Source organism: Melospiza melodia, chromosome 6 (assembly GCF_035770615.1).
Source record: "Melospiza melodia melodia isolate bMelMel2 chromosome 6, bMelMel2.pri, whole genome shotgun sequence".
NCBI classification, from domain to species: Eukaryota; Metazoa; Chordata; class Aves; order Passeriformes; family Passerellidae; genus Melospiza; species Melospiza melodia.
Window position 1 is genome coordinate 62,757,875 of NC_086199.1, and position 15,474 is coordinate 62,773,348.

Below are 15,474 nucleotides of genomic sequence, written 5' to 3' on the forward strand. Positions count from 1 at the left end.
GGATGTCCACAAGCCCAGATGTACACTCAGAACAAAATATCTTATTTCAGGAACGTGGTGCAGCTAAAAGAAATGCAAAAATGTTCCCTTTCCATGGCTGAGAGCTTCCAGCCTTGGCAGATCTGCCACAGGCCCCAGCTGGAGCACAATGTGTGTGAATCTTGAACAAGCCCCACTTCCCGACCACTAAGAGGCAGTGAAAGGGAAGGGACAACACCTTTGAAAATCGAGACAATATTCAATCCTGGAGTCTCCTTCTCCCTTCTTGTCTCCTTCTCTCCTTCTCCCTGTGTCATCCTGTCTTCCCATCAGCTGGGATCCACAACACAGTTTAGGCCTGGGTTTTTAGGGACAATCAAGTGGGGAAATGAGGTTCCTATAAGTTGGCATGTATATTATGGATTTTTTTGAGAGTCACTGCAAGAAAGAGAGGAAAAAGGGGGTACCACCATCCACATTCCAAACATGGAGTAAGCTTCACCTCACTGTGCTGCACAATGTTTTTCCATGAATGATCAGTCTGATGGAGGTCTTTAGGCAGAGGCACTGACCTAGCTCCCAGCGAGCATTTTGAAAACCTTAAGTTGGGACCTGGGGATCTGTGGGACTAGGATAGTATGCGTGAAAGTAAAAGTGGAGGAGCAACAGACCTTAATAGTTTTCTTTTCTTTTCCTCCAGATACTCATCAAAATAAAAACAAGAAAACTTATCAGCTCTTCACAATAGAAATTATCACTTCACTGAGCAGAGAGGAGAATTGTTACATTTATGGCTGCCTGGCTCCCAAAATAAAAGAATAGTTTTGATAGTGCAGTTTTGCGTCTCTGGCCCTTCTCCATCCCTTTTTCAAGACAGTCTCTAGTGCTCAGTATGGATGGTTAGCCTAGAAATTTCATGGCAGCCTGAGCATAAATTTTGTATTTTGGCAGCACTGCTTTCAGAGATCAGGGTGCCAGTGGGATCAGCAGTACTTGCACATTCACCCACAAGAGAATTACATGTCCCAGTGAAAATTTTCCTCTAGCTGGAGCATTTCTCTGACACCCATCTTTGGGCCACTTTGAATTGGCCGAGGCAGCATCCTGGGGATAGCAGTCAGGCCAGGAGCTTGCACCAGAGCAGCAGAACCAGCAATGCTGCCACTGGGAAAGAGACTTCCTCCCTGCATTTGCATTTCCCATCTTTGTATTGCCAGCTTTTCAAGTGCCAGGGGGAAGGGAGAGAAACATATGGGAATAGGGAAGGCTTGTTATAATTTACCTAAGAGCCCAGAAGACCGGACTGTCAAATGCACTCGCATTTGAAAAAGAATTCTCTTGTGCCAAAATGAAACAAAACAAAACAAAACAAAATTCCCAATGTATCTGGTAATTACTTGGCATTAATGGAACAGTGCAGAGTAAATGCATTTAATCTGGTTCTATTCCAGCTGATCTCTCTGGCTCTCCATGTCTTACACGACTGCATCAACTCCTCTCTCTGCAGGTGAACAGAGGACTCATTACCCTTTCCTTGTTCTAAAGGCTCTAAAGCTGTAGGGGCTTTATCACATGGCTGGAAAACCAGAAGAGAAGAAAGCAGCTTCTTTTCTGACAAACACAGCAAACCCTCCAACTGAGCCTTGCATAAGCTGAAAAGGAATGAGAAAGAGAAATGCAGGACTGCAGAACAAGTCAGTGTAACCCTGACTCATAGTGGCCATGGACTCCCAGAGCTCCTCAGCCAAGACAACAGCACAAGAAGTCAGCCTCTGGAGCCAGCATCCTGTGGGCTATTGAAGGGAGAGCATGCGAGTGAAAGAGAGCCACGGAGCAAGCTGTGGCAGGGGAAGCACACACTGTCAGACTCTCTGCAGTATCCCTCTTTCACAAGTTACAACAAAGGCTTTACAATTTCCTTGCAGCCTAAGATGAATGCAGAGAGAGCTCTGAAAAAATTGTTCCATGGAAATGAGCATCATCCTTGGAGAAGGTACATGGAAAATGAAAGGCACAGATAGGCATGAATGTGTTCCAGATTCCCACTTCCACACTGGCCAGGCTTGCTTGCTAGTCACAGCCAGAGATGCTGTTCAGACAGTTCCTTTAGCTCGCTCCGGTGCTTTTCCAGTCCATCCTCCTGCTCTGAGAATATCCCTGTACCTGTACTGCAGCAACTGCAGGAGAAACACGCTCGGCCTGTCACCCAGGGCTGCCAGAAGAATTCTGGTGTAGGGACAGACTCTAGATCTTGGATTCAAAGGAGCTGTCACCTGGCATGAGATGACAAACGGAGCCATTATTTTAAGGTGATGTTTGAGCTGAAACGGTCGCATCAGTTTCTATGACAACTCATTGTAGGTCACAGATTTCTAACCCAAGAAACCTCTTAATTGGAGTAGTTGCAGGTCATTTGTACTAATCAAATTGTTGGCTACTTTGCAAATGCTTTTCTTACTGACCTCAAACTCCCAGAAGGGCCAGGCCACAGAATAATTGTTCTGCAGTATGCCTCTTAAAGTGCCTGATGTGCTGCAAATACCTTATCAGTAACAATTAATAGCATGAGAAGCATTATTTTCAATTTCATGAGCAGAAAAAGCCTTTGATCTTATTTTCTCTTGCTTTTTCTGCAAATAATATCCAAACATGTAAGTTGCATCTACCTACAGAAGATTCTTGGTTTATAGCCATGGTTGCTATGCTCAAATTTAGTAAGTTTTCACAGAATTCTGCAGAACAAGTAAATATAATTATAGCTAGGAAAAAGGACAACATCTATAAACATACCAGGAGGCCTGGGGAAAGGTTTGTATGCATCAAATGCTGCTTGCTTTTAAACAATTATTTCCATTGATCCACTAAAATATATTGTTTCTCCCTGCCAACCTCTCCTCAAAGCATATATTCATGTGTTTCAAAGCCAGAACAGCCTGTCAGGTCTGATCACCACTGCTGCACTTCCCAGAAAATGTTACCTGGTTATGCTTACAGTAAGACTATGCCGTTTTTGAGTTTCCAGTTTCTTACATAAAGAAGAAAACTTACAAAAATACATGTTCCCTGACTTTAGCTGAGCTGGTAACTTCGGCATTGCAGCTGCTGCATTTGATGGCTTTTCTCTGGTTCTCTATACAAGGGATATCTGAAAATGCCTCACCATTTTACAGTGATTCTTGAGCACAGAACTGAAACTTCTGGATTCAAGTAATGAATGGTGAGCTTTCAACAGAGTAAAAATGCACCTTTCTTACTTCTGACGGCCTGGAAGAAAACTAGAACACTCAAGTACCAGAAAAACAAAACAAAACAACAAGCCAGCAAGCAATCTTACTAAATTCCCCCATTTCTAGACCAGTTTCACATCTGGAGGCCTTGAGTCAGGATTTCAAAGTGCCCATGTGCTGCAGTCTTCAGCATTTGACAGACCCTCCCTGCAGAACACCCCAGCACGCTCCTTAGGGATGAAGCAGGGCAGAGCGGGAGTTCTGAGAGGGTGGCACTACATGGCAGAACATGGCAGCTGGCATCCTTCAGCCCTCTCCATTTCTCAGAGACACCCCAGATTTCTCCCTAAAAGCCTGCTTCCCTTACTGACAGCGCTCTGCAGCTCCTGCCGGCAGGAATATGCCAGAGACTTTGGCAGCAGCGCTGTGAAATCTTGCAGCGCTGTTTTGTGGGGAGCCTTCCCCTGCCGGCACGGAGGGAGGAACACGAGGCCGAGCCAAGGCAGGCTGTAATTGCTGTCCCAGCCCTGCGAGTGACAGACACACGGCCGTGCCCACGCAGCACACAGCACGGACACTGCATCCCTCACAGCCCGGCCCGGCTCCGCTCAAACAAGCACAGCCCCGGGCAAGGCGAGCAGAAAGGGCCCTCGTAATTGTCATTTATCAATATTCATAAAGAACCTGCCTTAACCCCTCTTGTGCGCGCTCAGGGAAAAAAAAGAAATAGAAACACAGAATGAAACGCAACCAAAATAAAAAATAAAATGAAATAATCACCTCCCTGCTCATTACCGCAGGGGATTTCCTCTCAATGTCACCACTGCCCCGCGCAGTAATTGGCATTATCTGTTATCTCTGAAGCCATAATAAGGTTTGCCACGGGGCATTTTCTGTAATCATATTTTTATTTGTCAGCTCGCGAGCCGCAGACGGCGGAGCGGAGCCGGGCCAGGCCGCGGGCGCGCGGCGGGGCAGGGGCAGCGCGGCGCCAATGGCGGCTCGCGCCGGTGATGTCACGGCCAGCCAATGAGGCGGCAGGCAGCCCGCCCCGCCCGGCGCTGCAGCATTCCCCACAGACACAGGGAGCGGGCTCTTCCCGGGGAAACCGAACGGGAGAGAGGGAGCCTGGCACCGCGCCCCGGGGGCGCTCACACACGGACCCCCGCAGGGAACACAGCCGGGCACCCAAGCAGCAGAGAGGGGCTGAATGCCCCGCATTCAAAAGGGGCTGCTGGTTCGGGGTACCCGAGGTACCCGAAAGGCACAGAATGTGGGAGAGCAGACACCCAGTACGAGGTGAATGGCAGCTTAGGCAAACCCATCGGTTATGTCCAAAGAGAACCTCCCAGTGGAGATTCTGGGATGGCCAGTCTGGGATGGCCTCACATGGACGTCCGGGAAGCTCAGGCTCTGTGCCATGCATTCCCTGCTCGGCGCGGCCGCTCCAGGCACTGCGGCGCGGTGCGGAGCCCGGGAGCGCAGGGAAGGGCTGGGAGGAGAAGCAGCAATGCCGCACCACGGAGCCAGGCGCTTGCCAGCTCGGGGAAGGCAGCGAGGTAGCACAGATGCCATGTGATGTCCCTGCGTGGTGCCACTCGTGCCCCTGGGTCCCTGGCGTGGCACCGTGCCATGTCCACACAAATGTCCTCAGAGAACCCGACAGTGCCTTACTCATAAGCGTTCTCCCATGGTCAACCTGCACCACAAAGCCCTGTAAGTGACTGCACCACAGAGTGAAACTCACCAAATATTGCCCCACTGCTTCCAGTAAATAAAGTAAGAACAGGAAGCACATTTTTAAAATAAAAAACAGACACAAGCTCCACGCCTATTCTGCTTCCTTTTCTCAGCTGCTTGTTTGAAAATACCTCTCAGACAAAGGTGATCTCTCCACACAGTAGCAGCAGAAGCTTTTTACTGATGGGAGGGGGACTGGGGAATCCTTTCTGAATCTTTGGTTCAGGAATACTGGTGTATCAATGCATTCAGTGAATGCTGAATGTGGTTACGTGCTGCTGTTAAAGTAAGCCACAGGTATTTCCCAGTGTTTTGGGATGTACAGGAAGAAGATGGGACTATTATATGGGTATGGGGACACCAGGCTATCAATCTATTCTGCCAGTAGGCTGGAGGCACCCACATTTAGTCATTAACCAAAGCAGAAGCTTTCATTTTTCAATGTGGTCATAACTGGATAACCTGGCTGATGAGATGATTTGTCATTTCACTACCCCACGACAGGACAAGGTCAGGCTTCATTGCTTAGGAAAGCACATTAAGTTTTACACTCACATATATATTTATGCATGCTCTGATTTTCTGATAACTGTCCAGAATATAGCACAGAATAGAACACAGACCACACAGAGTGACCTGGAGGCAGAGCTTATGATTTACTGCTAACTTAGCCAGCACTAGATGCTTGTCAGGTGGGAGTTAGCAAGGAATGGGATTTACTGTCCAACGAGACTACTGCCCACAATCCAGTATGTTTAACAGAGGAAAATGGATTCCTCAAGATAGACATGCATCTGCCTAGAAAATATCACAGAGTGTTAAACCTACAGAGGTGCTAGTCTGTCTATCAGTCTGTCTGATGGCCTCACCATGATCCTCAGCTTGTTAGTCTCCCACATCCAGAGGGATCCACAAGAAGTCCAAAGGACTAGCAGGTATGTGCATGTTTTAGTAGGAACTGCTTTCCCAGTGGAGATTCTGATTTCTCTGGAATATTCATTTGGAAGCATAAATAATTTCTCTTCAGCTGCACTTAAACATTTTTGAGTGTTGTTGGATTGGATTCCTTAAGTATTAAGCCAAGTAGGGAATAGAAACATGTATGTATTCAATCCACCAGTGGTTACACTGCCCAGTGTACCTAAAAAATAACAGGTCTACAACCTGCCAAGGCTCATGCTGGTTCTAAGGAGGTTGTGATCACTCAGTGTAGTTGAATAGCAGGGAGGAAAAACTGGAATTCACAGAATAAAACTGGTCAGAGGTCACTGCCAACAGAGAAAACTTAGATCCTCTAGTTAGGGCATACAACCTGCTCTTGGCTTCTCTAGGAATTTCTTTGACTATTGTAACCCTTCCTGTGTCAGGTAGGCATTGTCCCCAGGACCTTCTTACCCAGATCCACCACCTTTGAACTGCCTCTTCTGCTAAGAGTATGCTGCTGTACTCTTCTTATACAGTATACTCTTCTTAATATATCCTCAAGAAAGGCTCTTCTTTCCCTCTCCATTTATTAGAAATATGTTCTCCTACAGATCACTGTTTCCTGCTGAAATGACTCATAGATGTAGGGGGAGGGGGCTAGAAGACCAAGTTAAATATTTAAACATCCATTTTCACTGTGGCCATCTGGTTTGTGACTTTTCAGCACAGAACTGGGGGTACAGAAAATCCCTGCATGGCTACTGAGAAGTAAGCACACAGTGATTATGCAAATCCAGCTACTGCAGTACCTCTGAGTGGCCCTTGGCCTCCTGGAGTGGGGGATCTGTGGCTGGCTGTGGCTTTGGAGAAGCAGCCATGCAGACATAAAATGTAAATGTTCTCCCCCAGCCAATCCAAATGCAAGGAGCTGCATTTGTGAGCAAGGAGCAGGCAGTTATGGGTCAGCAGCTGTACAGAAACTCTTGTGCTCAGACTGATTGCAACAACTTGATTTCAGTATAATTTAAATTATGTCAACTTGCTGAAGATGAAAGAGAAACTGGTCCAATATAAAACAGTACCTGAAAGCACAGGTTAAACCACACTCCATGGTTAAATAATATGATGGAGTCAGTAAGAAAATTCTTCCCTACTGGAAAGGAAATTAAAGGCAACAGTGACTCAAATGCCCAGAGGGGACTCAGTAAAGGTTGCCAAAAGCCAGCAGGTTTCCAAAAACTGAAGGGAACCATAAAATGACTTTGCTGCATTTGCAGTTGTCCCAGGTTTCTTCAGGGATTCATTTAGATACAGTGTATGGAGTTCTTAGTTATTACTAAGTGCCACAAAAATTATGGAAATGAAATTCTTTTTCCTCGGTGGTTTTGGTTTTCCTGTTTAAAGCCTTCCCTGCAAATTAATTCTTCTCCAGTGAAAAATGACAGACAGTCTTTTCCATGAGAAGTCTGTCTGTGACTGGTACACTGTCTCACACATGGACAAGAATTCAAAAATACATCAGCACTTTACCCAATGATTTAGAGCTTTACAACATCAGTTACTTAAAATTAAAAGTATCAAGGTAAGATCCCTTTATTGTAGCAGGGAACTCCCATTGGAAATGGCTGTACTCACCATATTGAGTGACTGTGGCAAAAGTCTAAAGCAGAGATGATTTGTCGGAAGAACTTCCTGGCTTCTTTTGGTGTCAATCTTCCCTTTTTTACGAGATAGTCGAAGAGCTCCCCACCTGACACATGTTCTAGCACCAAATACCTAGAAAAACACAAAGTCAGGATTTTTTAAGTACATGATCACACCAACCCCCTCACACTCACACAGTTATAGACAAACACTTCTGTTTATACGTAGTCAAGGGGAGCACTTCCAGAAATAACAGTGGAAGAGAACTGGCATTTTAAAAACAGGAGTTAATATGTTTAACAGTGGTTCTGCAAACTTCAGGCCTGCCATTGTTGGATTCAGTGTCCAATGGCATAGCAAGACCTAATCAGGAAGCTAAAAATTACTCCAAAGACCAGGATGGGAAGCAGAGAATAATCAAGTATAAGCTTCCACAGCAGGTCTCAAGGCTACAGTGGAGTAAGACTCTTGACCAAGAAGCCTCAGGTCCTTTAACCAAGCTGAAAATTCTTTTATAAAACAGCTGCAGTCGCAAAGCTGCAGTCAGAACCAGACAGATGTCAACAAAACAGAATGACTTAAGAAAAGGGGAACAATGTACAATATTAAAAAAACAAACAAAAAAAGAACTACATGTGTGTGCAGTCTCTATAAAAGCTTAGCTTTTGCTGCTGAACAGCAGTGATTGGCTGGAGCAGCTGCCTGGCCTTGCAACTCACAGGTGAAAAATGTGGCACTGAGCGAATACATGTGGCACAAAGGGGGCCTAGGAGCAGGAAGGGAAACTCCTGACCTCATACAGCACTCCTGGCAGTCATAGAGTGAAGAGTGAAACCTTCTGGAAGGAAAGGACTTGCCAAGGATGGACTACCTTGCTGTTTTAAATAGGGCTAGTGAAAGGCAGCCAAGCAAAGGAAAACTGTATAAATCTCTGGAGATGTTGCCTAATAGTGGGAGTGACAGTTTTCCCAGGGAAGTGGCAGGAACACCATCAATGGAATCCTTTAAAAATAAACAAGTTGGAGTGTACTTCTCAGTCCCTGCCTCCCAAGAGTGCTGCAGACCACACTGAACTGTATGTGCACCATGATCTCTCAACCCTCTGCTTTACAGCATAATACTTTTACTACCAAAATTAATTAAACTCCTCAAATTTGAATAGACAGTGAAGAATAATTAATCCAGGATACTGTCAAAATTTTCTGTACCTCAAGCAGCATAATCTCCAAGGAAATTTCTGAATTTGAAATGAAAAGTGGGGAAAATTAATATAAATTGGGGGTCTTAATTAGCCCTGTTTTCAATGTTTCCAAAAAGCTAGGACAATAGAAGGACTAAAAGCAGTTGTGAGGAAAGTAAAGCTTGCTCAATGATAATGGCATTAGTCTTGAAGTTGCAAAAGTGGGACCTGAGCTCCTGGTCCATCATCATCATCTCCTGTGTAACTTCCATCTGTCAGCTCTCAGCTAGCAGAAGGAGAAAGCACTTCCCTGAATTACAGAAAGACAGACATTGGTATTGTCTTGACAGCTAAATAAGTACAAAAAAATGGACAAAACCATAAAATCATGAACTTGAGGGAATTAAAATTGTACTTTTGCATTTTTCGATCAAAGTCAAAACAGTTACAAGAAACATAGTAATATTGACTTTTTAAAATTAAAATCAGTTAAAAAAGAGAAAAATCTTAACTTGAAAATCCCATTTGGAATGTGTGGGTTATCTTCTTTCCCAACAGATGGGTAGTTGCCCAACTGTCTGCTGGGTACACCCTGGTAATTTGGAGAGCACTGTTTATAGACATGACATTTTTTGAGCAAGTCATTCAAACACAGAAGAAAGCTGATATGCAGCAGCCACGGGCACTGGGGTGTCCACACTGTCAATCCTTGGTTCCCAAACCCAATCCTTGGTTCCTAAGCCTTGGCTAACAGACAGTCTGGTAAGAAGGTTTGCTGTGGAATTCATTCTCCCACTCATATTAGAGACAGATATGGCTAACTATCCAATATGGCAGACCCAATTCTGGCACAGAATCAATCCTAAAATTCTACTTAACAGCTTGTTGTCTCACTGTGCCCAGAAGAAGCTGGATACAGCAATGCATCTTGCCCCCAAAATTCAAATTGCTAGCTGCTTTTTTTCTGGGAGATATCTTACAAAGATGACTGCAGTTACAGATACAGAAAACCCTCCACACTGGCTTCAAACAAACAGTTTTTGAAAAATACAGACCCAGCATTTCTGTCACCCACAGCAGGAACTGTGAAGCAATTTATTTTCATCAACTTCATCTTATTAAAAACATTCAACAAAAATGCACTGACACGTTGTATGAAAAATAAAACAAATTGAAAGACAGGGAACATTTACAAGGTTATTCATTTTTTGCTTGCCACCTAGAAGCACTAGATATAATAATGGAAATGAACAGGGGAGAGCATTTGAAAAAGATTTGTGCCTATGACAAGTCAAGGGACACCGAGAAGCATGAGAGACGATGTATTCTGATCTGACAAAGCCCTCAACGTGACATGAGTGAGAAGGACGACAAACACATTCCTCAGTGCTTGAGTGCAAGAAAGAAATGCTGCAGGGATCATTCCACAAGCACTATGTGGCTAAGCTGCAGCTAGGATTTGTGAGCTCAGGTTGTTATCTGCCAGCCCTATTCCCTCCAGTACCTTGTGCATTTTTCTAGGAGAGCCCCCAGCTAGGAGATTTTCTGTTAAACAAGGGCATAATTCAGCACCTGCCCCTATCTCTGTGCAAGCCAGCATTCTGCTGGCACAGGACATGGCACAGTAGTAGTACACTTGTTCTTTCCAAACAGGCCGACAAGAGGGGTTTAAACATTTCCAAGTGTTGCACTGGTTCTAAGCACCACTGGATAGCTACACAAACCCCACTAAGTGCTGCATGTCTGTATCTACCCATCTGTGTGTGAGAGTGTGCCTATGGCTTTACAGAAGAAGAGAATAAACACTGAAAAGCCAAACAGAAAAAGCAAAGCAAAGGAAGAACGTTATTCCCTGGGTTGGAAAATAAGGCACACAGACACTACATCTTTCCTGAATCCATGGCAGAGAAAAGAATCCAAATCTTCTGTGTTCACATCAGCATCTAAATTTCTTTACTTTGGCAAAGTGCTACAGGATTGGAAGTATGCTAATGCCAGCTCTTGGAGGATCTGGGAGAAGGTAAATAATATGTAGCCTGTAGGGAAGAAAAACACTAAAAAGCATTTTCATGAGTCTGTCTTTCCTTTTATCTTTCCCAGGTATGACAGGTTTTCACTTCATTATAGTACTACTTTTCCAATTTATTCTAAGCAAGCAAGCAAGTTCTGAAAATCCCAGAAGAGTAACCAGAACTTCTCTCCTATTACATTTAGAGATGAAAAGCAACTTATTGGTGAATGAAGTTTTGGGGTTTTTTTATTCTGTCTATGTAAGATTAACAGCATCAGTCTTTCTTCCCATGGTAAAAACGTAAGAAAACCTGTGAATATATGTGGCACCTCCTGCAACAACCATTGCAAGAAGGTTCAGGGAAAGGAGAGACCCAGTGTCTGGCAGGCAGTGTGCACACTACATGCTGTGATGATACAGACAGGAGCTATGTTAGGACAAAAGACTCTGCCAGAGCACCTAGCTCTCACATGTTGGATGCTCTGGACACACCCTAACTCTTCCGATCCTTGCATTTCACATGAGAGAAACAAGTTTTGACAAGCGTTAACCTCCTTTTCTTTACTGATAGGGAACTGTGAAGCCAAGTGACTTGTCCAGGGTACAGTCACCCAGTATCAGAGCTGGGATTAGCACCTGTGGTCCCTTGTGCCTTCTACTCCATGCTATCCCCCAATTTCCCCTTTGCCTGTGAGGACACTGAAAAAGCCAGAAAACAGCAGGGTTCTGCAACTCAATATGAAGGCAAGTGTATGTTAAAAATAAAGTCTCAATTACTTTTTCCTCACTGGATATATTCTCTAGGAGATTGCAGATATTCTCACAGGCTGCAGCTCACTTTTGTACACACCAAGGTTTGCATCTTGCATTATTTTCTCATGTCCCTGCTACAAGTCAAGACATGAAACTAAAAATCTCTAGTTGAGTTTCAATGCTTGAAGGAGAAAAGACTTTCCTCTTTAAAAGCAAAGAAGCTGAATACTAAATACAAGAATAATTGTGCTGATTGGAGATGAGCAGAGAGATTGCATCCAGCAGCATCTCATCCCTTTTACCATCTTTCCATCTGCATCCCATCATCTCCACCTTCTCAATAAAAGATTCTGAGTTCCTAACCTCAAATGACCCATTACAAATAATCAGAGATGCAAGCTTAGAATAATCCTAGGTTTTTTTCTTTTTGGTTCATTTTATTTATTCTTTCAGGAGCCAAAATAGTACATCATCAGTTCTCATCAGCTCCTTTCTGAAGGCTGGTTTTTGCTGTGATGCTTGACAGCAGCTTGGACTTCCCATTCCCAACAGTTGCTTTGTGTGTGAGATTGTAAACTGGTACTGTCCCATTCTTATCCAGTGCCAGTACAGCAAGGACTTCTTCATGATTAGATAGGTTGCTGTTGCACTACAGTCCTATCACTTAAAACATAAAAAAGGACACTTTTTGTGGTTATTTCTCCTTTCCATCTGGTGGACTATGCCACAACTTCTCAAGAGGTACCTTTGCCCATGCCCTAGGGAGCTTTGAGGAATAACTCAGAGACCCCTTACTAGGCAAGGCAGCTACATGCTACCTCCAAATCAGGATTGTAACTAAAGAAACAGGCTGGCTCTGAGCAATGCCAGGAAAAATGCTGTTAAAGAAAGACTTACTGGCATGGAGAACACCAGGACCTAACACTACCAGATACTTCTGGCAAAATAACAACAAAAAACCCAAATGCAAACAAACACATCAGTTATGATCTGTAAAGAATGAAAAACTGTCTTTTAGCCAGTAGCAAAAATGGTGTGAAATGCTAAAATTCTTGCCAGATGGGATTGCCTGCAGCAGCCCATTAGGGGGGTATGCAGCTCTTGTTTTCTCAGGACAATTTACAAGATACTAACAGCTACACCAATTATGTATTTATTATTATAAAAGTGTTAAATGGAGAGATCTCTAGATGAAAGCTCATGCTGAAACACAAAGTATTTCAGATAAGTATTATAAATGCAAAAAATTAGGATTACCAAGAAACACTCTCTAATGCTCTAGGATGGAGCATTCACACATCTTGTTTTAGTCAGGTAATAGAAGGTTTGTCCATCAGTGCTTGCAATTAACTGTCTGTTAGGAAAGCAGTTAATAATTTATTTTTTATTAAGTGATATGACATTTTACACATATAAAGCACAGCTTTTCTTAACCTAAACAAGTAGGTTTTCAAGTTGCTCTTCTATGTAAGCCTGAATGTACCACTGGGTACCATCACACATCACTGAGCAATGTCCTAGAGCTTTAACTATGCTAGAATTTCACTAGATATCCACACAGCCCTTGTTAGTTTTTAAGATGTATGGCTTCAGCCATACACTCCAGCAAGATGCAAAACCCAGCTGCAGTTATATAGAAAGAGATACACTCAAAGACATAAAACATCAGGCAGGAATCTCCATCATAAAGACAGATAAGTCTTTAGTTCTCGTCTGTCCTGATGCTTGTTGTGCCAACAGCTGTAAAACTCTCTTAAGTTTTGCCCCAGAATTAAACACAGACTGGAGTGGCTGCACCACAAATGGTAGGGTTAGCACAGCCACAACCTTGATGAACCATGGGCCATCTCACAGTTAACCTGGCAGATGATTCACAAGAAACTGGCTACTCCTTGTGACTAATTACTTTAAGAGCTAGAAAGCTCACTACATTTCAAAGGGACCCGTCTTAGGGAACAAGAGACCAACAAAGAAAGCCTCTAGAAGAAAAAAGAACTGGTCATTCTCCTTCCAGGCTACCACCCTACTTGCAAAATGTCCTTCCATACATATATATGGTTGAACATATATGGGGCAGGGAAGAGGTTAAAAGTTGCCCAGGCTGACATGCTCTGTATTTCTTTGACAGCTTTTTCTCTGCACTATTTACTATTGATTAAATAATCTCTATCAGATATGAAGCCTCTTGTTATTGGCACAGCCTATAAATTATTCAGAAGTTATATAAATTCTTATGGCGGGCATGAATTTTTAAACCCTTATTTGGCACTGGGCCAGGAGCTCTGTATTTTTTCTTCCCCTCTTGCCTGCAAGAAAATGTGCATGTGTTAGATTTCTGTTTTCTAAAAGACAATTTTAACTCCAGTTTGCATGTTTGAATGGACATTGTATTTGATTGCTGGTTACATTTGGGCATGAACAGGTTGGAGCTTTTGGGGAAAAGAGGTAGTAAGAGATTATGCTGCTGTGCTCTGTACCTTTGATTAATTTGGGATGAAAGGTGTTTTGAGCAGTACCCTCACAGTGTATAGTCATGGATGCCAAGGCACTGCAGCATCCATCCTGTATGGGCACATGATATGGAATGGATTTAGCTAGAGGGATCCTCAGCACAGGATGGGCAGAGCTGAGACAACACTCATCAGGTCACTGCTGCAATTCTGTTAGTGACTTTACACTTCAGGGCTTTCTTCTTCAGAGCTAAGTGGCCTTTGGTGTAAAAACCAGGGCCCAGACACACACAACACTGCCTATCAAAGTCTAAAAGAGAAGTCAGGCATGACAATGTACTGTGGCTCTGAAGCAACATCTCACAGAATTACTCATGTCAGAGAATTGCTCCACTATGGGCTTGCTTTTCCCCATGCCCAGCATCACGGCCTGGATGGTATCCCAGCACACATGTCAGTGAGCAGAGGATACAGTCAGGCTTTTGGGCAGTGCTTATTAAGACTTTGTTGCCCAGGGTGCAGCATTAATCACCACCAGCAGCTCTGCAGGCCCTGCTTTGTGCCAGGCTTGGTGTTCCTCTTGTGAGTGAGTGGTCACACCCTCCACTCCTACCACTGGCTGGATTTGTTCTGGCTACACATGCTAGTCATTCCAGACAGTCCTAAAACAAGTCAACAGCAGAAGAAAAGGGAGTCAAAGTAGCTGGTTACAAATATTTTCCTTAGTCTAATCAAGGCTCAGGTAGAATGCTATTCTGCCTTCCAATCCTGTTTTATTTTCTTTCCCTGTATCACAGCACTTGACATCCCACAGCTTCACTCCCAAGGTGCACATCTACCATAAAATTAATTTTCAGTGCTGAGCCTTTAGAGCCACTCTGACTTTCTGAACTCTCCCTCTACTTTAGAGAGGTTTCCCTGCAGATGGATTAAATGGCAAAGTCTTGGCCTACCACTAACAAGAACACACATAACTTTTTTTAAATCTTTTTGCATCTTCTGGCATCTCACAGTAAGTTTTCAACAAAAATAAACAGAATTACAGGAAAACCCTGCAGGAGAGGACAGGCAGCACAAAGGCCTCTGCAGACACCACCAGAGCTGTAAGTCTTTGACTGCTGCTGCCACCTGATTTTGTATGAGCCAGAAACGTGAGTTGTGCACAGCTAGGAGATCATTTTAATTTTCTTATCTGGCTCATTGTGATGCACCTTCATCTCTGAAATCAGGAGGTGGTGTGTTGTGTACATTGAAATGAGATTTGGGCACTTGCCCAGTGATAGCATTGTACTGATGAAAGATGAGAAAGGCACTTATATTTGAAAAAAGTGCTGAGGAATGCATGGCACACTTCAGAGAACAATTGTCAAGGTGTCCACTCCTTTCAAAACAGATTCTTGCTTAAAATGCTGATCAAACTGGATGACAGAGATGTAAAATAAATGCTGCCATAAAATTTGAAATCTTAAATGTGAAGATTTGAAAGTCATTCAACATAAATCCACATAAATATACACAAATATCTGTATGCATCTTGACATAGAAATTTACAGAGATATATACACA

The 15,474-nt window shown here is 43.6% G+C and overlaps 1 protein-coding gene across 15 annotated transcripts in view; it reads right to left on the reverse strand.

Annotated features, from left to right (window-relative positions):
* BRSK2 (BR serine/threonine kinase 2) overlaps nt 1–15,474 on the reverse strand; it is a 304,191-nt gene that overhangs the window by 85,393 nt on the left and 203,324 nt on the right. For all 15 annotated transcript variants that reach the window (XM_063158677.1, XM_063158673.1, XM_063158676.1 and 12 more), the window contains exon 4: nt 7,506–7,646. In XM_063158677.1, the coding sequence (XP_063014747.1) occupies nt 7,506–7,646 (141 nt within the window). The remainder of the gene's footprint in view (nt 1–7,505; nt 7,647–15,474) is intronic.